We start from the raw sequence: 22,888 nt of genomic DNA, 5'->3' as shown, positions 1-22,888 counted from the left end.
TGGGGATTTCTGAGGGAGACTTGCACTTGTTACAGGGACACATTCTGACCTCAGTTACACAAGTATACCCCAAAAGCTCCTTATTCTTCGCTGAAGGAACGTGCTGCTTTTCCTCAGATAGGCAAGTAAACATAAAAAGAGGAGCCACATGCCCCAAAGAGAGAAGTTGTGTTATCCATTTAGAATAGGAGGGTCAATGACAGACAGCTACAACAGTAAAAATTGCCATTTGCTGATCTATGAGTTGCTAGATATTCCACCTGTAGCCAGGACAGCTTTATATAGGATGTTTAACAAGTGAGGGCTAATCAAAAAGTCTGATTTATTGTCTTTATTTACAGGATAAGGCTATTCCAAAAGCATGGGCTTCTATAGTCTAATAATTTACTCTAAACTAGATGCCACTATTCATTTCACCTACAATGTCAGGGAACATATAACACCATTTATTAAAAAAGAAAAAGTCATCAACATTGAATTTTTACCAACTTGCATAAAGTTTAAATTACTTTCTGTTTCTGATGTAGCTCTTTCAATTAGTATTCTAAAGTGTTTGTTTTTATAAATGCAAGTCATTTAAGTCACTGAAGTCATTGGTGTCTGTGGTCTCTCATAGGTCCTCCTTCTCTATATCATAGAGAATCAATTTAAAAAGTCAGTGCTGGTCAAAAAAAAAGAGTATATATAGGTAAATTTGTTAGACTGCAACTTACTCTTATGTCTTCTTAAGTAACCTCTCTCTTGTTTATTTTGGTACTATGAGTATTAAAAAAAACCAGAAAACACCACACCAAACAATGACAGTGTGTAAGGAGGAGCTTCTTGCCAAAAGTCCAATTTCAGATACCTTAAATGGCTTCAAGCTTGGCTCTGTCTGTCTACTGTTTCCCAAAACTGGTTTTAGACTACAGCCAAATGGAGCTATCAGAAACAAGTTTTTATGCATCTTTAGAGAATACAGTGCTGACAAAACATAAAAGTTACCCTTTGCTTCAAAAAGCTCAGGATTTTTCTACAGCGTTCAAAAAACCTTGAAATGTAGATTTACGTTTAACACTTTTTGAGTCAAATAAGAAGACGGCAAAAATTAGTATACCTCAATTTATTCCTTAATTTGCCCACTTCCTCCTCCCCTTGGTTAAGCTTCTGTTTTATAATTCCTTGCTTTGCTTGTATTGCATTTGGCAATGTTTAGGTAGATTTACAAATATTATAAGAATTTACAGGTGGGAGTAAATGAGTATGAACATAAAATAGGTGATTTCTTACTTTTTCATGTCTTAAAGTATTCAAAGTAAAATCCCAAAAGAGCCCAAATCAAGAGCGGTCTATAGAAACAAACATAAAACAAAAACTTAGTGAGAGAAACATTTTGAACATGTGGCCTAAAGTATGTATAATGAAGACCAAGATTATACCTACATATAGAATTTAAAATCTAGCAAATGCTTTGAGGCAGATTTGATGTTTTCCCCATGCTCATGCAGTGTTTCAGTTTCGGTATGTGCAAAATTGAGATAACACTTACTGAATTACTACTTAACTCCATAAGAAGAGATTTATTTAGGAAAAGTGTAAAGCCTTATGTGAGAGATAAATATCATTAATTGTTCACTGCAGTACAGCAATATTCTGACTCTCCTAATTCCTAGACATAATTATCTGTTTTCTCCATAGTTTGCAAAGTGTATCCTCAAAGACAGGAATAAAGAATAAGAATGCTGATTTGCTTCACTGTGACATTTTAATATCCTTTGAGCCACTGAAAGATGCATGTGATTTATCAAAACAATATTTTCATGTGTCTGTAAATTCAAATTTTCTACATCCAAGGACTTATCTGCACTGGTGTCCAAGAGGGAGGGGGAAGGGGACTGTCTACTTTTTATCTTAAGTGTTCTAAGAAAACTTTACAGCCACCCTTTTAATTACAACAGAACAAATGAAAAAGTCCACTTATTTTTAGAAAAATCTGGGTCATGCTCACAGCTATTATATGGGGGCCCAAGAGTGGAGACATCTGAGACAGCTCACTCAACATGAAAGCAGCACCAGAGTTTGTGACCCCAGAGATATTCTGGATCTTGACAAGGGCCCAAGAAAAACCACCATGGGAGCTCATGTTTTAGCCAATGCAGGCCACTCGAGGGTCATGTTAGTTCTTGCTTAATTAAGCTACAGCTGGTCCATTGCAGGGCTCTTCAGCCAATTGGGCCTACTGTCATTAGCACTGGCAAACCTCTTTACTGAAATTTAATCCATTGCTTTGCTCTCCATATTACAGAGGCATTTCCCAAAGTTTAGCCAGCTGTTCAGAGGCGCAGGCTTCAACTGAACCCATCAGCAAGAAATCAATTAAAAGGATTTCTTCAAAACAACTTGGTATTTATAGATGCAACTCCATGTAACACTGGCATAAGAAAAAGTTACACAGCAAGAGAGCAGGAAGCAAGAAGCCAGCTGCCACAGATGCCGCACCACATCTAATGCTATCTGCCTTTTCCACCCCTGCCTATGATTGTTTGAGGATCTCTGGAGGGGCTGTGCCATGGGTAAACACTCCTCCAAGACTGGTGCACCCTTCCCAAGGCTGCAGAATAAATGCCATGTTACCATCCATAAATCATTCCATATTCAAGTTTAGCACTCAGCACATAGCCACCATCCTAGATGGCAAATCAGAACGCAAACCCTGTATTTTATCACATTCTAGGCCCATAAGGACAGCAGATCATAAACTTCAAGGGTGAGCTCTCTGCAGTCACTTCAGCTCCCTGCCAGAATTTGAGTGAGTGAACAACCACAAATCAGAAAATGGTTCTGCAGAGGGCCCGAGTTCCTCAATGCCCTGCTCCTCCAAGCCTGCAACACTCATGCCAGTGCTTTTAGGGTGCCATTACAGAGAACTAATGAGATACCTATTGCAGTGTGAGAAGCACAAAGTTGCCTCCTTTTTTTTTTTTTTGCTGTCTGTATATTGGCTTATATCTCTTCTACACATTTTGCCACTGTTCCATTCTGAATTTGATGCTCTATTCCTTGTTCCAAAAAGGTGTTTCCCAAATCAGAATAAATCTAAACCACTTTTTCTTCCCCTGCTCTTCTAGTTTCCCACTCCATTCTATTCACATGGTATATACTCATACAGCCAGCCTTTCCTAGACTGCTTTGCAGTTCCCATCCCTACTGACTTTAAAGACAGTAAATCTTCATTGGCCTAATAGATTGTACATCATTCAAATTAAAATCATTTGAAGCCAAGTTTGAATCCAGAATTTATTTTTATGGGCATCTATGAACTCCAGAAGGCAAGAATTCTGAACAGAAGCATTGAAAGATACTCCATAATAACTGTCAAGCAGGAAAGAGATATCAGGCAGAGTATTAGAGAAGGAAGGGCTAAAATTATCATCTAGATTAGAATCTTGATGTGACACAGTGCATCAGCAAAGTACTTCCAAATCCAGGAACCAAACTGCCCAGACACAGGATCATGTATTTCAATGCTCCTCATTAATACACTGGGTTGAATCCAGTACTGACTTGCTACTGTGATGTGTCTGAGGTTAAAAATGCCTGTGTACTTAGCTTAATAGGTTCCCATTAGGGAAATGCAAAAATAACATTGATTTTATTTAAGGAGAGCATCTCAGATAAATGGTGCAGTTTAATGACTGCACACAAAATTTTTCTGAACTCTGGCAATTTTGTTTCACAGAAAGTGTCCTATCTGGAAGTTCTGGAGGACTTTGTTAGCATCTGTATGTTAATTAACCCAAAACATTCACTACTCCTTTTCCCAAAGCAGTTCATGGAGGAAAGGAAAGAATAAGCAGCACATCAAAAAAAACACTGCTAAGATTGATAATGGAACTGAGCAATCAAACAAAAGTCATGCAACTTTTTTATCCTAAGATTTTTTTTTCTGTAAAAACACAAGTAATTTTCAAACAGTTTTCACTGAAATGAAAACAGGAAAATACTTAATTTTAAAAATATTGAAAAGTTCTGGCTTTTTCTGCATCCCTTACAGACTTTTATTTCTTTGGGGGTTTTGGCTGAAACATGATTTTTTCAATAGGAAGACCTAATTTTTAACCCATGCAAGTACACACTTTCCCTAACAAAATAATTGATAGAAAAAATGTCCAAATAACTCAGGTACACCTTAAATTCTACAAGTCTCCTGCAAAGGACATTAATCATGAGATAGAGAAAAAAAAACTTCCTTGAGACAGAGAGAAGGAAGACATTCCTGATTCTAAATGCATTTTTTAAAAAATTTATTAAAACCACATAACGTGCTGATTATTTGTTTGTTTTTGACAAATTTAGGGCATGTACATTTATGACCCTATCTTGCTGTGGTTTCCTTACAACAATTTATTATTACCTATCAGATGTAGTAAGAAAGTAAATCTAAATGAAAGTGACACAGCAAAGGCAAAACATTTCATCTTCTTTTAGCTGACTACAACTACAAACAATGCTTTGCAAAACCCACCTCTCCCGTTGAGCTTCACCATCTATATCCTTACACAGGGAGCTCCAGGCCAAGGCAACAAGAGCTCTGTAGACACAAATCTGAAGCACTGACTACATGCAGTATTTGTTTTTTTAATGAGAATATAAAGCATTCCCTCCAGATTATCAAGGATTCCTTAACCAGCTTCACATTTAATTCTATACCTTTTCCTATTCCAGTACTTGGGAAGAAACAGGAAGCATGGGTACAAGTAAAAAGGACTTTATTTTAAGAGATCCTGCCTGAGTGTTTGCAGCAGCCTCTATGAGAAACAGATGAAATCTTGAAGGTTCTTTGTTTTTCAGTTTCCCTGTATGTAAAATGAGGGTAATAATTCTAATTAACTCAAAGGGGCTTTGGGTTTGTCATAAGAGAAAAGAGATATCAAAATAGGCACGAATAAAGGTTTCCCTGATTTTCTACCAGACTCAAGATACCCAGTTCCTTTAGCACTTAAAAAAGGATGCATAGAATTACTATCAATAAATAGGCCTCATGCAAGAAAGGAGGACACTCATGAAAGAGCAGGAAAGAAAAATCTAGTGAATAACTTCTTTTTCTTAAATCCCTTTTGAAAATGCACAGAACATCTCACAAAATCTCGATGGGCCGCTGACATTTAGAGGGGTTCTCTTTTTCTCACTCATTCTATAAAAGTGCTGAATGGGTGCTGTGACACAGCACGCGTTATCCTATCACTTCTTATTTATGGGTGTGCTTTTGCTTCCCAGCCCTGAAATTGCTTTTCAGCAAGTCACAAATACCCACTTTGAAAAGAAGATCGGTTTTGCTTCTCTTGTTCTGACTGAATTTTTCCAAGAAAATCCAAGTCTTATTTGTTTTCAGCAGCAAAGATATCAAGATATCCAGCACATTTATGGATTCAAAAAATATTTAAGCAGAACAAGAAGGATTAAGCAGATGATTAAACCCCTTATTTCTCTGGATTTTTCCATTACTTCCACGTTTAAATACAATACAATGTTAGCATTTGTTTTTTCTTGTTTTTCCCCACTATTTTCTTTTTCCTAACCTCTCCCCTCACACTAGCAGCTGCTGCTGTATTCTATTATATTTCAGAATGAATTGCAAAATATTTCATATAAACACATTATAATCTCAAAATATTAAATGTTGTTATGCATACATGTGAAAATTGTTAAGCTTATTAAAACTCTTACACTCTTGTGAAATTCCAAATTGAAAATTCATTTTACAGAAATGTTTTGCTTTCAGAACAAATGAGTATTTCTTTGTATAGAATATATCTATATAGTTTTATTGATTTTTAAAAATCTGTATACTATTTTGTACATTTAAAGGCTCAGTTTTACTTACAGTATAGTTGTACATTTCCATATGGTGGTTTTTAGAACTTCAGTTGGTGCTATTTTTTCTAATCTTAGAAATACTTTTTAAGTGTTAGACAAATGTCTTTCTTGTCAGTGTTTTAAGAAAAACAGTTATAAATCAGAAGAGAAAATAGAGTACATTGAAGGATTCTCAGTTGTCAGTAAAGACAAAACATTCTTACAGCCACAAAAAAACTAAGTCTAAAAAACAGGGGGAATTTTTTTTCCATTATTATCACTCAGGTATTGCCTGGAGGATCAGCTGCAAGAAAAATATCAGGAGAAAAAAAGGTGTTACTTTTGTATGGGTTATATCTCTTTGAAGACTAAAATGGGCATTTACTAAACAATAGTATTTAACTAGATACAGTTGGGCAGAACATTTCACAAAGGGAGAGCAGTAAAAAAATTTCTCTGCCCCTAGAAAATTATAGTCTATTTGTCTCTTTGTTAATTCAAAAATTAAAAAAAAAAAATCCGCTCCACATCTGAACTCAAATGTATTTTCTAAGTGTGTCAGGAATTTGGTTCTCTGTTTTAATGGAGAAGGGGGAAAAACATTTAGAAATACTAAAAATCCCTAGGCACACAATTGAAAAACAAGAGAGCTGTATGTCAGCTCTGTTTTCCCTGCTGGAATACATAATCCCTGAACAGAGCTTGCCCTGACCTTCCACAAGTAGCAGGGTAATTGTTCTCAGGGATTTTTATGACTATCACTATGTGTTTGCAAAGAAAGCCATGGATAAAAGAGGAAAATGAATTTGAATTTGCAGTGAAAGTGAGCATCCAGTACTGGGCTGTTCCCCAACTGGAAGAGAGCCAGACTCGATCCCGGGCAGAGAGCCAAGGAGACATCCTTGCCATAGTGGATGACCAAGTTCAGCAGCTGGAGAGTTAAGCTAGGCACAGAGGAGGGACCTCTGCCTTCAGAGCAGACAAAGATTTAAAGGCACTGGAACATTAATTTTACCATCCTTCCTCAATACCAGACCCAGAAGCAGGGCAGCAGTAAAACACTCAAGTTTTGCATGGGGAAGCGGTACAGAACAATCCCTCCAGGGCACCGCAACTAAGGATAAATCCTTCTGAGGAGGAGGAGACAATGAAACCAAAGCACAGAGCTGAAATCACAAAGATATACACAGGATGCATCTCAACTCATAATTCCTCACAGTCCTCTCAAGCATGTCCCTAGTGTCAAATTATTCCCTCATGAGCTGCTCTTTTAATTCTGTATGGTTGCACCTGATTGCTGTCCAGCTTCAGAGAGCAAGGTGTGAAACGCTCCTTCTTGATAGTAATGTTAACTGACCACAGCTGCTTGTGAGGCAGAACTGGGAACGAGAACCGTGGAGGGGGTTCTGGCCCAGGTTGGGTGAGTTTAGCCCTGTTCAGGTCAGAGCTCATCTCCCAGCCACACTGCTGCAGAAGGGCTCAGCAAGGATGCCGCTCACCTGAGACATCAGCAGCACAGGCATGAATTTTTAACTCCTCTGTTCACCAAAGCAGCAGTTGCTTTCGGTCCAATTCATTGCACAAGATGTGCATTCTTAGTTTTAGGCAGAGGTGAACTTCCTGTATTAATTCGTATTGAGCGAGCACAACAGTCAGTGAGAAAAGTGGCAGTGCAGAGAGAAAAAAATAAGAGGGATATCTGTGACCCATATTGAATTAGTTACTTTAAAATGAAGAGTGAGTATTCCATGAAGGTACCCAAATAAACAGAGAGTGATTCAGATGACTGTAGGTGAAAGAAAACTTGCAGGCATAGAAAAGAAAAGGACACAATGAGGTAGGAGAGAATAAGTTGCCGTAGATGTATACCTACATGCTTCATTTCATGCACCCATAATTCTCTCTGGCAGCTGCATGATTAATTCAAAGATTTATTGATTTTTTTTTCTTGCTCTATCCTGCTGACCTGCTTTTGTTGACAGGTCTGTGTGGATCACACTCCTCTGCCAGTTGAAAGCATGGCATCATGTCAGTCTCCATGGCCTGCAGTAAACATTTCAACACATTCAACACAAACAGTGTTCAAGTGCATAGTAAAAACATGCAGAACCCATTTCAAACCAAACAAACATGAACTAGCAAACTGGTAGGCTATTTTTGCCATGAAAAATATTTGTAATTGCAATTATAATTAATTTTGATGGTGGGAAAGGACATCTAAAAGGTTCAATCTTTCTTCTCCTACTCTCATTTTTGTCAGAAATTCTGTAGCTTTAAGTTTTCTAGCAAAACCTAAAGCACTTTTGGTACAGCACCTGTTTGCAACAAAAATTGTTTAGCCTTTGCATCCCTTGCCTTTCTGCAGCAGGACAGAGCATCTGCCCCTGTGTCACCCCAGTGTAGTTACAAAGCTGCAGTTCACCTACCAGATCGCAGGCATTAAAAAATTCTAACTAAAAGAGCACCTAGCCTTCATTGTAACCTTCCTCCAATGATAAAACATACATGCTATTAAAATGTGCCTTTATAGTTTAGCAACCCAGGTGAAACAACAGAGATACGACACTGGTGTCACAGCAAATGAAATAAAGCTCTACCAGATAGGTACTTCCAATTCTTTCTAATAAGTCATGCTTCTAATGAGCTTTTCAATTAAAATTGGACTCCTGATGGAGAAGACAAACCAAATGAGCATCTGTATGGCCATCTACAGCCCTAAAAATCTGTAGGTTTATCTACTTAATAGCACCGTACTCCACAATGACATTTTAGTTTAAATCAGTTACCTGATACAACGCACAACACTGGAAAATACTGGTTTTGTCAGCTGCAGGTATCTCCTTGATGTGTTAAAAATAACCCAAAAAATCATGGCTGGTGGCAGTTTTGACATTCTACCCCTCTCAGAGTGCACCTAAAACAGGTACAGAGGCAAAACCTGTACAGTATAAAACATTCTGGGTAGTAAGGCACGCACTCATTAAAAAGAATCTCATGCATCAATTTTGTCCCCTTATATCAAAACTGTCAGAGCTCATTGGCTGTTTGCTCAGGTTAGACAGAGTTTTGATGGGAAACCTCAAGCATACAGTGCTTAATGTGGCCATCTACTTATCCCACTGCCATTCAGGAAGGTGACAAGATCACAAGCCACTAGCAGAGTAGATTTATAAGGAAGAAAATGATGCTACGATCACTATTTCAAAAAGTAAAAATGAAAATAATAATAAAATTAGACCTAAAACCAGCACAACAGTTCACCGAAGTACATTCCTGCTCCTAGCCCAGCCCTTTCATAACAAATTTGATGGCAATGAGCACCACTGTCTACAAATCAGATCCCCCAAAATCCTGCATATCAAACCAAAGCAATAAAAATATTGTTTTAAATATTCAAGAAAAAAATATATGAACCAAAAACTGCCTGATGAATTGTAAACAAAGAACAAAGACAAAATGGAAAAATGTTGAGTGAAGACCTGTGAAGGTTAGCCGTCAGTCTGCTCTTATTTCACCTTTAATAAAGATCTGGTAAACACCAAGTTAATTAAAATGCAGGCCATATTTATTTGAAGGTTTTACAAACCCCACAGAGATTTAATATTACAGGAACTGAGGGGGCTAGAAAAAGCTGGCCAGATGATAAAATGGGATTCACCCCAGGAAAACTGAAAAAATTTCAAGTACATCTGGAGAGAAAATAATGTGACACAGATATTTCCAATGAGAGACTAACTGTGCCACTGAATTCAACCATGCTGAAAGAAACCTCTTCATGACTGGCAACATCAATAACAAGGTGGTAAAACAGAACAGTTAGGGAATCAAATTGGATAATGTTATGCATAGTCCAACAGACCCTCAGGCCTGTGAGAGACAAGATAGGAGCCTATATATATGTATGTGTGTGTGTGTGTATATATGCATATATCTGTGTATCTGTATACACGCACTCATGGACAGAGAGAGGGAAGGAGAGAAAGTTATATGCTTAAAAAGAAAATCCAAATATTTGAAGCCTTAACATAGAAAGCAGTATTACAACTTCTGTCCCTCCCTCCCTCTCCCCCCCTTCCTCTGCCCTAATTCGCAAGAATGCAAGAAGCAGTTCTGAAGGGGGCCTGAATTCAATCAAGTTTTTCATGCACTTTAATTGTGTAAGTAGAGAGAAAAAAAAATTAAAGGGTTGAGAAAAAAAAATAGAGAAAGAGGATTGGGGGGTTGTTGGGAAGGGTGTTCAGTGAGTAGAGGGAAAGGATCGCTCCAACTGACAGAAATTGAGGGCTGTCCAAAACACAGCAGCAACTGAAGGGAAAAAAATTACAATACACTTGTCTCCTAGACACACTTCATTACTGAAATGCCAAAAACACTGTTACTATTTGTGAACCCCATTAGTATTAAAATTGCTGGATGTAGAGAGACAGGGCAAATTTTGGCCTTCTGCATTTGAAACACCAAGACACCCCACTCAAATACACTGTGAGAGAGGGAGGAGAAAAAACAGCTAACAGTGTTCCAGGCCTTCAGAGCAGCCAAAACGTCCAGTCACACTGAGGAAAGTCTGCAGGTTCCCTCTACAGGAAAACAAGTCTCTCTAATATTAACACCTCCATTTCACATGCATGTGTCCCTGTGCTGATTAAGTGATGAGAAATCACTTCTTTGCCTACAGTCATATTGCTCACTTTCCTCTGTGCAAACCGTGGTTCTTTGGCATGTGGATTGGATACTTTCAATCTTCATCCCTTCAAGTCACCCTAAACACCTTCCTCCCACAAAACTGTTGAAATCCTTGCATCCAAACCTACCGATTCCACAGCTGCAGGTTTAGAATTATTCACCTGATCAAAATATGGCAGTGTAACAGAATAGGAAGCAAACACAGAGCACAGGCTGCAGAGTAGCCAGAGGAAAGGTCATCCAATGAACAATTTTAAGTATATTGCCCTTCTCAGTTACAATTTTAGTTTACAATGAGTCATAGTGTGAAAAATGTTTCTACAAACAGGAAGTGCTATGGTTTTACCACCTCCACTTTCTAGGATTACAAAACACTCTTCTCTTAAAAGAACAATGTTCTCAGGAAAAATGCAGATAATTAGACATTTCTTAAATAATGTAGTAAATTACTTTTTCATAGATCCCTTCAGAAAATAACCGTGTTGAACAACAAAGTGAGGAAGTGATATATTGTCTTTAGAGATGGGCAAGTGCACTTTACATGTCTTTAAGAAGCTGAGAAAACACATCACTGTAACAGCAAACCTACAGTCTAAACTGAGCATTGCTGAACATTACATTAGCTTTCCAGGGAGTCAATGAAGTTCAGCAGATGGAGGGGTTTGACTGCTTTATTTTCTGTGTGCTATCACAACTTTGAATAGCAGAATTAAATCTCACTGACATATTTCTGGTAGAAGGTAGTTTACATCCAGAATTTATTTTTTTAATTTATATGTGTTGCTAATATTTAAGCACAAAAAACTGCAGTCTTCATCCCACTCCACCTGGAACTGGAAAAAAATCTTGCATATAGGGCATTCAGTGGCATAGGTTAAGCGTCTGCTGAATGCTTGCTGGTTGGCAACCATAATTAAGCCCTGACATCAAACCAAAACAAGAAAGATCATAGCTCATCTCTACTAGACACAGCCTCAATCAAATGGCTGGACTTAATCCCTATGATCATCAGCAATAATCTAATTCTGAACACAGGACTCTGCACACAGGACTGCTCTCCATAAAGAGAGATTTTTTTCTTTCCCCACTATGTACAAACCTCATGGCTGAAAAAACAGCAATTGCTCTGTGCAAACTGAACTACTGCTGTAATCTCCAAACGCCAGCACAAATGAAAACTGCAGTGCTGTATTTTAGACACCACCACATGATAACTACTGGTAAACATTGACTGCTTACTGTCAACCGCAGCAGTTCAGAAAAGCCCTTTGTGCAGAAAGAGATCCAAGAACCCCAGAGCCTTTTAAAGACAAGACTTGAGGAACTGTGTGTAAATAAATAATGCAATTAATTACATCAAATGTAGGTCATTGTACATCAGTGACACTTCTCAAGACATGGTCCAGTGTGTGTAATTTCTGGCCGATGGAAAGTATGCTGGCTGGAAGGCTCATCGGCTGTCATCTGCACGTCAATCATAGCCCTTCAGGGAACTGCGTTCTATTCACGCTTACACACCTTTCCCTCAAAGCTGCTATTCTTTCTGTGCAGATTTAAATATGCCATTATGCACAGTCGTTATTGTCTGTCTCCCTCCTTTTCTACCTTTCTTAAGCAGTCACACTCTATATATAAATCAGACAGATCCTTGCATGGTATGTCATTAGACAGGAAAATGGGAATTCAGAAAGGTCAGGGCATGAACCTATTCATGATCCTGCTCTTGGCATTAAGTTTTTCAGATACATGGAAAAACTTGAAATCCCTCGTAGTTATCATCATCAGGGTAGGAAGCATTCATAACAGAAGTACAACATGTAGTGACAGACCAAATTTAATTCTTCAGCCTTTCTCTTTGTTTCCATCTGCTCTTCCTTCTCCTCTTTTCTGCCTCTTTGCTCATCCCTTACACTGACCTTTATTTTTAATAATCCCTTTCTTCCTTCCTTTCCCTATAACCACACCCATCCTTTGCTCTCTCTGGGACTAATTAACACATGAACCGACTCTGTTCTTTGCTTTCGCCTAGGCAGAGCAGAATCAGCAGTTATTTTGTCTTTACCTTCCCTTCTAGTCCAGCTTCACTGTTCTGCGTGTGAAGAAGAAATACTACGAGGCAAGCACCAATCTGCCGTCTGCCTGGCAGTTGCTCCACAGAGGCAGAAGCACAATCTGCATTGTGGCACTTTTCTATACTATTGTTCCTTGTTTTTATGGCTGTTGTTACAAAAAAAAAGAATACTTTTCTGGACTTTTTGGTCCTGCAGGGCCAAACTGTGAAGAAAAGCAGTAAGGAGGAAAGGAAACTTGACCTTTGAGCAAGCTGTATGCAACTATCTGTCATACAATGTTCTAGGATTATTTAGGCTTTTATGTTTAGTGCCATCTAATGAAAATGCATAAGAGCTGGTTACTGATACAAGGGAAAACTACACATCATTACGCTACTTATTATAATTCAAATGAATTTCAGACTCAGTTTCAAGTCAACTGACAGTACACAATTCTTCAGAAAAGAAGGATTTTCAGAAAAGAGATCCTGAAGTTACAGCTGTAGAGCTTGGTACAGCAATAACCTGCACTTTGTGAGTCCCTTAAGATTTCTCAGAGTTACTGTTGGTCTGTTTGTTCAACATCTCAGAAATTGGTATAGGCAAGACACACACCACTGGAAAGTCCAATTGCTTTTACTAAAAGATGCAGATGGGCAAATAAGATACACTTTATACATTTGTAGCAGATTGACAACCACAGAAGTCTGCTTCTGTCCTTGTCCGTCATGAGAGTTTGTTAACACAGCTGTATCTAGTGGAGATGGCTGAATACTTCGTCTAACAATTGTTCAAAATTGATCTTTCCAGTCTGAAAAGAATTCTGCGTATTTGTTGTTGGAGGTTGGGGTTTTCTACTTTTCCCCAGAATAGATTAATTCAAGTAATTGTTTTTGCCTTGCTTTAAAAAACATTTTTTCCACTACCTGGGCCCCTAGAGGACACCCTGAAAAAGCTTTTTGGTCCCAGATTTGATGTCACATTGAAAGACAAAGTGTACGAGCAAAACTCCTGTCATTTAGCTGTTCCCCTGACAAACATATGCACACATTTTCAGTCCACAGCTGCCCTTGCATGTGGAAACTTCATAGAATTCAGTATTTCTGGCTCCAGACATGGGCATCTTCCCCTTTATCGAACAGGGAGTCTGACCTATCTGGACACTCCTTGGAAATGCTCTAGCAACATGTCTTAATATGTTTCAACTCCCAATTACAATAGCCTGGAGGCATGACATAAAATTGCAGCCAGGAAACTGAAGAAGCTTTTGCCCAGCCATATTTATTACACACTTTGATTACTGTGGACATCGCTGTGTTCTCTGAGAACTAAGCATACAGACAAAAGCACATATGTCCAGGATAGTATACTGTTGCAAGAACAAAAATAAAAAAAACCACCTCACTGTCTTAATCAAGGAATATGCCTCTTAAACACTCTTTCTAAAAAGCTTTTTTTTTTTAACATTATAAAAGCAAAAATACTTTGTGGTTTTTTTTTCTTTAAGATGTTGAATTTACATAAAAAGAGAACTGATATCTAGAACAGTACGTAACAGCTGAAATAAAGGCTTTTGGTTCATCTACAGATCTCTCTATTCTAGTAGTCAAAATGGGACTATGAATAGATGGATATATGAAATATTTATTCTAAACTGTACTTAGGGTTTAAGCCTTTCAAAAAAAACAAAACAAAACCAACAATGGAAAAAGACAAACCAAACAAACAAACAAAAAAGATCTCCCATTCCCTCCTGTAAGGTGTAAGCTTCCTGGGCTACTTGTGTCTTCTATTTGAAATGGATATATCATCTCAGTGAAAATGTTCTTCTCATCATTTTCCTCTCTCCCCCCCTTCCTTTTTCTCTTTTCTTTTTCTTTCTTTTCAAGTAAACACTACCTAGTTTCCCCACAAAAGCCTTGTCAACTCAAACCATTATAATCATCATTCTGTGAGTGTTTATCTTTTTATATTTTTGGTCTTTCACGGCAGAGGTTTCCCTTCAAGATGGTTCTCATTTTTGCTGATGTTAGTGAGTAACCAATAAATCAGTTGTATTAAGAAACAAAAACAAAACAAATCAGAATTTGATGTTTTCTAATATTAAATGGTGAGATAAAAAGGATACCAATGAATCTGGTCTAGCACTCAGGGAAAAAAAACACGCTAGCATTGCCTGTATAAGGAAGCATATGCATTTCCTCAGAATATTGATCATTAGTAGAAAACAGCTCAATAGGTATGTTATGTCTTGCATCCTATTTATCAGCACTGGCATTCTAAGAAGACAGGCTTGATCAATATCTACCATTTGAGTTCATGGCCAGATTATTGCAAAATTGATTATGGGTAAAACTCAAGGCAATTGTTTTATGAAACACATGTGGGTTCTGGTTTTCAAATGCTCTCACTATTAAGACGCAGTTAAAGAGTATAAATGATGAACAAACAAATCTTGCCATCATTGTGGTTAAGCTGGAACAATGTTTTCCTGCCTCACTTTTGCCCTTGCATGACAGATAGCATCAACTTGTAATCTAACCTGTGATTTCATCTCTGAAACTAAATCTTTTCTGTGATGTGATCCAATATGATAAACTGAGATTTCTAACACCATCAGTTTTAATGAATTATGTTTTATTTCCATTTAGATATTTTAACTGTTGAATTAAGGGATTGTGAGATAATTAGAAACTGTGTTTTAAGTGCTGAAATTTGTAATAGATTTTTAATGACTGTATCCTAGTCAACCACAATCAGAAGTTGCATTAAAGAAAAAAAAAATTTAGGTCCACATAGTGAAATGTTATCACACACTTTTGTCCCCCAAAAGTTTGGGGTTAAAATCAATATAGATTAACCAGAATTAAATTATCTTAAAATAGCAGCCATGATGGTCTGCAGAAATGCCATACTTTCTTCCCTAAAGGAGGGGATACAGAGGCCAGGGTGCCCTACTCCTGATTCCAGGGTGATGGACAGGATTGAGCCACTCAACACATAGGTACTAGGTTCTAATGCTCAAGTCAAAAAAAGTCAGACTGAGAAGACGCAATCTATATTGACCAAGAAAATATGCATGTTTACTTATAATACAGAATGAATAGACTTAAAAAAGAATCTTAAAGTAGTTAACCGAGCAGGTATACGCATTCTTTTCCTCCAGCCAACGCTCACCCATACAAATGTACATGCATCATATAGTAGCTTATTTTAAGACGAAGCAAAGTAAACACACCCATCCACTGTTGCATTAGGTAATCTTAATCACAGTTTAGGTAAAGCCTATTGACATATTTAAATACAACTCCGGCCTGACTATATCAGCGAGTCTTACAATTCAGATATTACAGACCTCTTCATGGAAACACACTCAGTTTCAGTTGCTCAGTGACAAAAATAACATGCCAAAAGCATAACAAGGAAGTGGATTTACCAAGCTTAAACAATGTATCAGTAGTGTAGGATAACTGATCATCAATGATGTGGTACTTAAAGATCTACCAAATCCTCAGAAAGCTAATTAAAAAAAATTTAAAAAAAAAAATAGAACGAGCTTACATAAGGAATCAATAAAACACAGAGAAATAAGATCCACAATATGAGTCATACAGAAACACAGATATTTCCATCAACGCCAAGTTTGTCAGAAAGGAAAGATTATTAATATACTGAGAAGTACAAAAATATTTCCACACACTGTAGGATCATAAACACAAACACATTCTTAAACATACTCTGCAGCACCACTTAATTCAAACTATTTTTTTCCATTCTGCATTATCGTGGAAAAACATATTTCAAATTTCTGCACACATAAATCATTTGTATGTGTAACAACAGCTGCACTGTGTGTAATATATAATTTAGATATGTACTATACTGAAAATATTTTTCCTGCATATACTTTCTCCCATGAATTTCTTACAATTTTTATGCTTTAAAACATTGGATATTCTTTGCTGAATTCCCTGTACTTCCTGAACAATGCCCCACATTTCCTCACTTTTCAGTAAATAGACTAATGCATGTATCTGCTTCAGAATAGATTGCTTCACTTCAGTATGTTCAGCTTACAGCACGGTTTACCAGGTGCTTAAGCCTCCAGTGTTACATATGAAGATATTAGAGATTAAAGCATTATGAAAATATAAATATCGATTACATACCTCATTTAAACATAACCAAACAAATTCAGACTCAGGATTTCTTCTAATCCATGAGTAACTTTACTACTGAAAAACAATTACAACCCAACACATGCTTTATGATACTCAGACTTCTGTAGCATGTAGGAGTTCCTTATCAAAGTTAAAACATGAACCCATTGCCACAGCACCAGAAAGCTGGTTTTATGTCTGGTATAAAACAAAAAGCATGTTATTTTCCCCTCAAGCATGCTAGAAAAAGCAAGGCTGTCTAAAACCTTCATGTCACACACAGGCATAGGGATGCAGCAATGCTAATGTGAAATATGTTACTGGAAGGATGACATACCATTCAGCTATAATTGACTCAAAGTAAACATCAGGCATTTGAGGGGAAAAAACCCAGGAACTATAGCTGCCATTGTCAAATGGAAAAGAAAGCCATAACAGCCTACCTGAGACAAGCGAGACTGTGTCTTTCTCCCATGAGACAACAGTGATGTATGCCTCCACAGAGGAGGGGATAATGCACTTGAACACTGCTACATTGCCTCTCATGGCTTTCTGGTCCTCCACACGGACTGTATAGGGTTCCCGTAAAACTGAAGATAGAAGAAGACGTTTTGTTAAACAAGTCATAATCACACATCCCACCCACTTCCTCAGTTAGCCTTGCAAAGTTCCCCCAAGAAGGTTCCTCAGGTTGTGAATATTTTTTGCCTCGGTAAATGATACAGTTTCTCAAGACTGATCATAAATTAATATGAAAACATTCCCAGGTCTTTTCATTTCCTCAAAATCTGCATTTCACCATATTTCTGTGTCCTTCCCCTACCTAATTCTGAGAACAAGGAGAAAGACTTCTGTAAGAACTGCATATTTAGATGGATAAATGGTTATATGTTTTCTGTTACTTGTCTAGTTTCTCATGCCATATTTCCCATCAAAAATTCTTTTCTGCTCCATCAAAGGGTACAACGTACATGCAAGTACTGTATGTGAGTTAGACATCCAGAGGGTAGAAGAGGTCAGTGTCATTTAGGATTTCGAAGAAGTGAGAACCGAAGGAGAAAATCAATAGAGGTAACAGCCAGAGAAGAAGCAAGGTGTCTCAGAAACACAGAGGAATGACAGTAGGTAAGGTAAGAGCTACATTCAATTGGCCAGCACTGAAAAAAAGTAGATTTACGGTAAGAAAACAGAAACTATGATTCAGAGTTGTATCAAAAAACAGCACAGGGGCACTTAGACTCAGGATATGATTTATCTAGCATCTGGAGGAATTAATTTAATGGACAAAGAGAAAAAAGAACTAGAGAAATCCTTCACAGCAAATTAATATTGCTGCAATGAGATGAAGTTCCATTGGGTAGGAGAATGGAGAGAAGGAAAATCCTGGCACTGAAACAATTCAATGAAGAACAAGTGCTGAAAAATCCTGCAAGCAACAGTCAATGGAGAAGGTGGTAGACAGAGAAGAAACAGATGTTGTCTACTACAGGAAGTAAATGGGTAAGACAGAAAGGACAAGCAGCAATATAGACCTCCATGGGACCAGTGCAAAAACAAGATTTTGCACACTGACTCCACGCAGGTCAAGGTGCGCAAAAAAAAAAAAAATCACCACAGCCAACATAGTTACATATCTTGGGATGGTGAACAAAGTTGTATATCTTGAAGTGACAAACAGTTTCCAAGAAAACAGGGGTGAATGTGTTGGAAAATGATGTGTGTGTCTGAGGCAAGTATATGGCTGAGGGTAAACGTTATTGGGAAGAACAACCCCAGTGCAGCAGCATAACCAAGTCAGCAATGCTGACCTGCCACGTTACAGTGACATTTCTTGCCTACGTATCCTGCCCACAAACATATAACAAGCCTTACCAATCACATTTAACCACATTGATTCTAGACTGAAGAGTCAGTAAATCCTTTGCAGAGTTTACAGAAGTATTTTTATACACAAGGAACATTGGAATTTCTAAGTGTCAGCCCCACTTAGAATGTATTTCAAGAAAAAAAAAGACAGAGTACTGAAACATAACTGCAGTTTTCACAAATTCAAACAGCATCAAGTTTTCAGGTCCAGTGCTACCACTGGAAAAAGGAAGACAGAATTTTCCCATCCCAAACAAGACTGTAGCAGTATAACTGTTAGGAACTTCAACCAAAAGTAAATAAATTTAATTATAAATTAAATATCTTTTTGAAAATCAAAACAAATCAATTTTTCTGTGATAAGATAGACTCCACTAGCTTTCTAAAAAAGTCAATGATTTATTTTTAATCAACAGTTAAGATTCTTAACCCTGTTATAAGTGCTGAACTGAAATTGTAAGCACCTTTAATGCAGTGATTTTACCACACTGGCTGCCCTGTGATGAAGCAGCCCCCTAATCTTGTTCTACAGTGGAGGGAATGACACATAGATCATCTTAATGAGGCTGACTTTTGTCTAATGCTCATGCTGCAACCATCATTTACAGAAAAGTCTTGTTTAGCAGCAATAACCTAAAGCACCGGTAAAGATATGTGTATTTTTTCAGAACAGTTCACCATTTTGAAAATCAGCCCAGCTGATCATTTCAGTAAGAGCAAACACAGAAACCATACATGGGGGACAAAATCTGGAAGGAAGTTTCTTCATTTCCTTGCTTAAAAACTTTACATAATTGTGATTTCAGAGGCCCCTCAGTCCTTTCCAGAATGACTTGCTGATTTTTATTTTTTTTAAAATCTCAAGTCCCTGAGTCATGAATTTATGTGAGAAGTCCAGCCTTTTTATCTTTTTAATAAAAGATATATTCTTCCCTGCCATGATTGCACAGGAAAGCTTGAAGATATGCACCTTTACTCCTATTTGGGACTGGCTTGGAAGAGGGTTTGGATGTCTAAGTGTGCCAGTTAGGGGTTTGGGGGGGTTGGGGATGTGTGTTGCATTATATGCAAAATTAGATGCAAAACCACAATCACAGAATCACAGAATCACAGGTTGGAAGGGACCTCAGGGATCATCTAGTCCAACCTTTCTAGGAAGAGCGCAGTATAGACAAGATGGCCCAGCACCCTGTCCAGATGACTCTTAAAGGTGTCCAACGTGGCCGAGTCAACCACTTCCCTGGGGAGATTATGCCAACGGTTGACTGTCCTCACTGTGAAAAATTTTCCTCTTGTGTCCAATCGGAATCTCCGCAAGAGCAACTTGTGCCCATTCCCCCTTGTCCTCTCCATGTGACTCCTTGTAAAAAGGGAGTCTCCACTTACTTTGTAGCTACCCCTTAAGTTCTGGTACAATCATTAAGTATATTAATTAATTAATGTACATTAAGTACATTACAATCATCTGTGAGCTGGAGCCCTTATACCTGCTACCCGTATTCTTGGGGAAGCAGGTAAATGAGCTTCAGATTTTCTCAAGCTGACTGTGAAAATGGGTTGAGCTATATTAGGCTTTGTATGACTGTGATATGATCGGATGCTCCACTGATTTCTTCTGTATTCCTGGGAAATCCTATTGTTGCTTGAGGGTATTGGAAGGAGGAGGAGATGGAGAAGAAAAGAGATTAGAAAATGCTCCCTTGGAAATCATGCTAATTAGGGCCAATCGGGAACTGTGTACAGATTTCACATGAACAGCAACACAGGGTTTATCATCCTAACATAAAATACACTTACTGCTATGCACAGAACACTCTCTCAAAAACTGTATTTTCCTATGACTGGGGGACTACACAAGACTTTGGAAAAGATACTCACTAATAGCTATTATCTGCCATCAGGCACAATGACAGCTCTGACATACAGTATCAATTCATATGAAAGAAGGGGTCTTCTTTAACTTGTTATCCAAACCTCAGATTAACTGAGAAATTGAATCATATTGAGAAATGAATGGATCAGGGGTCAAAGGCAAAAAAGGGAAGGAAAAGGGGTGAAAGGGGCATTTCTGACTTGGCCAAAGAGAGTTGTTAGCTTATGCATCAAGCAGCCACAGCCACCTACTGCAAAGCCTTTTTTTCACATCCTTCTTCCATATGTGAGGTTTATTTCTCAAGTAGAGGAGTAAGACTTCTTTTGGGGTTTTGTGGATAAATGGGTCAATGCTGAGCAACAGATATAGCTGCATCCTGTCATGCATATCATATGCATTAACAACTAAATAAACACCAGTTCAGAGCCTTAGCTAGCAACATTGTAAGTTGTAGCCTCTTCTACACCACCACATCAGTTTATCTAAGAAAAAGAAAATTGGAAACTAATACTGGAAAAAAATGCTGCCCAAAAGATGCTCAAAATTGAGATACATTAACAGAACCACAAAGGACAAACAAATATGTTCTCTCTAAATATAATTCTGCCAGACAACTTGTCCATAAATCCATTAAAATAAAATAAAAATTAAAAAAACCACAAAAACCAGAACAAGTTCCAAACATAAAGTTGGTTACTCTATATTCTTATGACTCTTTGGATTTCAAACCTTTTTGATCTGTGGACAACTAAACTTTTTCAGAAGAAGCATAGACCGTTACAGAAACTCCACATATATATAACGTGAACTTGCTTCTACTAGTCACTTTTTGTGCAAGAAAACCCACTTTTTTAGACTAAAATTTTAATAAGACACAAGAATTTCAGGGAAACCTGTTTTTTATTCTTGCCTGCTAATTGTCTGCAAACTACAGATCTCTGAATGCTAATTTATCATTAAGATAAAGAGAATACATTCTTTTACTTAAAAAGAGTCACAGACAACTCTACTTACTAACAGTTCACAGTTTTCCCTACATAACTCCTGTGAAGGCATATCTCCAAAGGAAAGATACTTCTGAGAAAAGACTAGCACAGCTCCAGCAACAAAGAGGTTATGAGGATTTGTGCTAGCCAAGAGTTAGCTCCCAGACCAGCTTTTGTTTGTTTGTTTGAATATTTTAATTAACTCAAGTGGGTAGACAAAACCTTCAAAAACTATGCAATCCTGTTTATGTGTTGTAACAAAAGGCCTGATTTTGATCCCACTCTAATTCTCCACTGGCTGACCCAGTCTGCACACAGTCAGTACAGAAAACAGACACAAAGGCATTATGCTAATTTTCATCTTCTAGCTTAAACAGAAAGCGCTGCCTATGGACCAACATCAGTTGCCGAATCATTACACAGGACACAAGTTTCTCTCTCAAAACAAAGCACAGCTGAGTACAAGCAAATGAGAAGGGTTGTGACTAGGTAAGCATTCCACTTTTCTTCTGGCCCCTATACAAAATCCAAAGACTGCATCTTTTTCCCTCACAGCTCTTTAATGAGTAAGCGTGGTCTGATTAATGATTTCATTATCAATTCATTTTTCCTTATACTTGTGCAGAAACTCAACTGATTATGATCTTTGGAAAACTAACTTTTCACCACCAAAATAAATCAAATCAGGGAAAGAATCCACTTTCAGGGAAGAATCCATTTTACTTAATATTGTGAAGAGTTCAGAGGTTACATTTCTGCCCAATCTACTTTGATTCACAGCCGCTGATACACTTTGCCTGAAACACCCAACCTCCCTCCCTCCTCAAGCCCATTTGAACCCAATGAAAGACTGTACTTACCAGCCTTAATGTGAACATCCTGACTTCTGATTTTCCCTGAAGGATTTTCAGCTGTGCAATAGTAAGTGTTATCATGGATTAAGTTATTAAAGCTTGAAGGAGGGAAGGGGAAAATTTGGAGAGTGCCATTGGGGTGGACGTGGCGGATCCCTGGGACATCGTAGATCTCCTCGCCCGTTGCTAGGTACCATCTGAGCGTCACAGGGGGGATCCCTGCTGCTGGACAGGGTACCAGTGTCCCTGTGGTGCTAGCAAACACTACCTCTTGCAGAGATGCATTGACAAAATACAGACTGGCGTGTAGATCGTCACTGAAAACTGCAAGACAAAAAAGAAAAAGAACAGACCTTGAAAATCTAAGAGATTTCAGCTAGATACAAAACAATTTGACTGTTACTTGCCACAAAATCAAATGCAATGCTAGGAAAGGTAATCAAAACATCTGGATCCAAATGCAAGCTTTAATAAAATGTTTCTCATGTTGGAAGAAGATATCACCAGATTAAACACACTAAGTGGTTTACATCCAAAAGTGAAATGGGAAATCCCTTTTGCATTTGCTGATGCAGCATTC

General features: G+C 37.9%; 1 protein-coding gene across 3 annotated transcripts in view; it reads right to left on the bottom strand.

Annotated features, from left to right (window-relative positions):
* The window catches only part of DSCAM (DS cell adhesion molecule), a 400,878-nt gene extending 378,486 nt beyond the window's left edge, over positions 1-22,392 (bottom strand). Inside the window, exons 1-2 of one of the 3 annotated variants that reach the window (XM_075099616.1) lie at positions 22,315-22,392; positions 17,173-17,319 (exon numbers count right to left, since the gene is read on the bottom strand). In XM_075099616.1, the coding sequence (XP_074955717.1) occupies positions 17,173-17,275 (103 nt within the window). In that variant the 5' untranslated portion in view covers positions 17,276-17,319; positions 22,315-22,392. Of the gene's footprint in view, positions 1-17,172; positions 17,320-22,314 lie in introns of those variants that run through there. The other 2 variants (XM_075099606.1, XM_075099598.1) reach the window with 2 other exon arrangements.
* Between the last annotated feature and the right edge of the window lie 496 nt (positions 22,393-22,888).

The sequence above is a fragment of the Phalacrocorax aristotelis genome, chromosome 1, assembly GCF_949628215.1.
Source record: "Phalacrocorax aristotelis chromosome 1, bGulAri2.1, whole genome shotgun sequence".
Lineage (NCBI taxonomy): Eukaryota > Metazoa > Chordata > Aves > Suliformes > Phalacrocoracidae > Phalacrocorax > Phalacrocorax aristotelis.
This window is presented reverse-complemented; position numbering and strand designations above follow the sequence as displayed.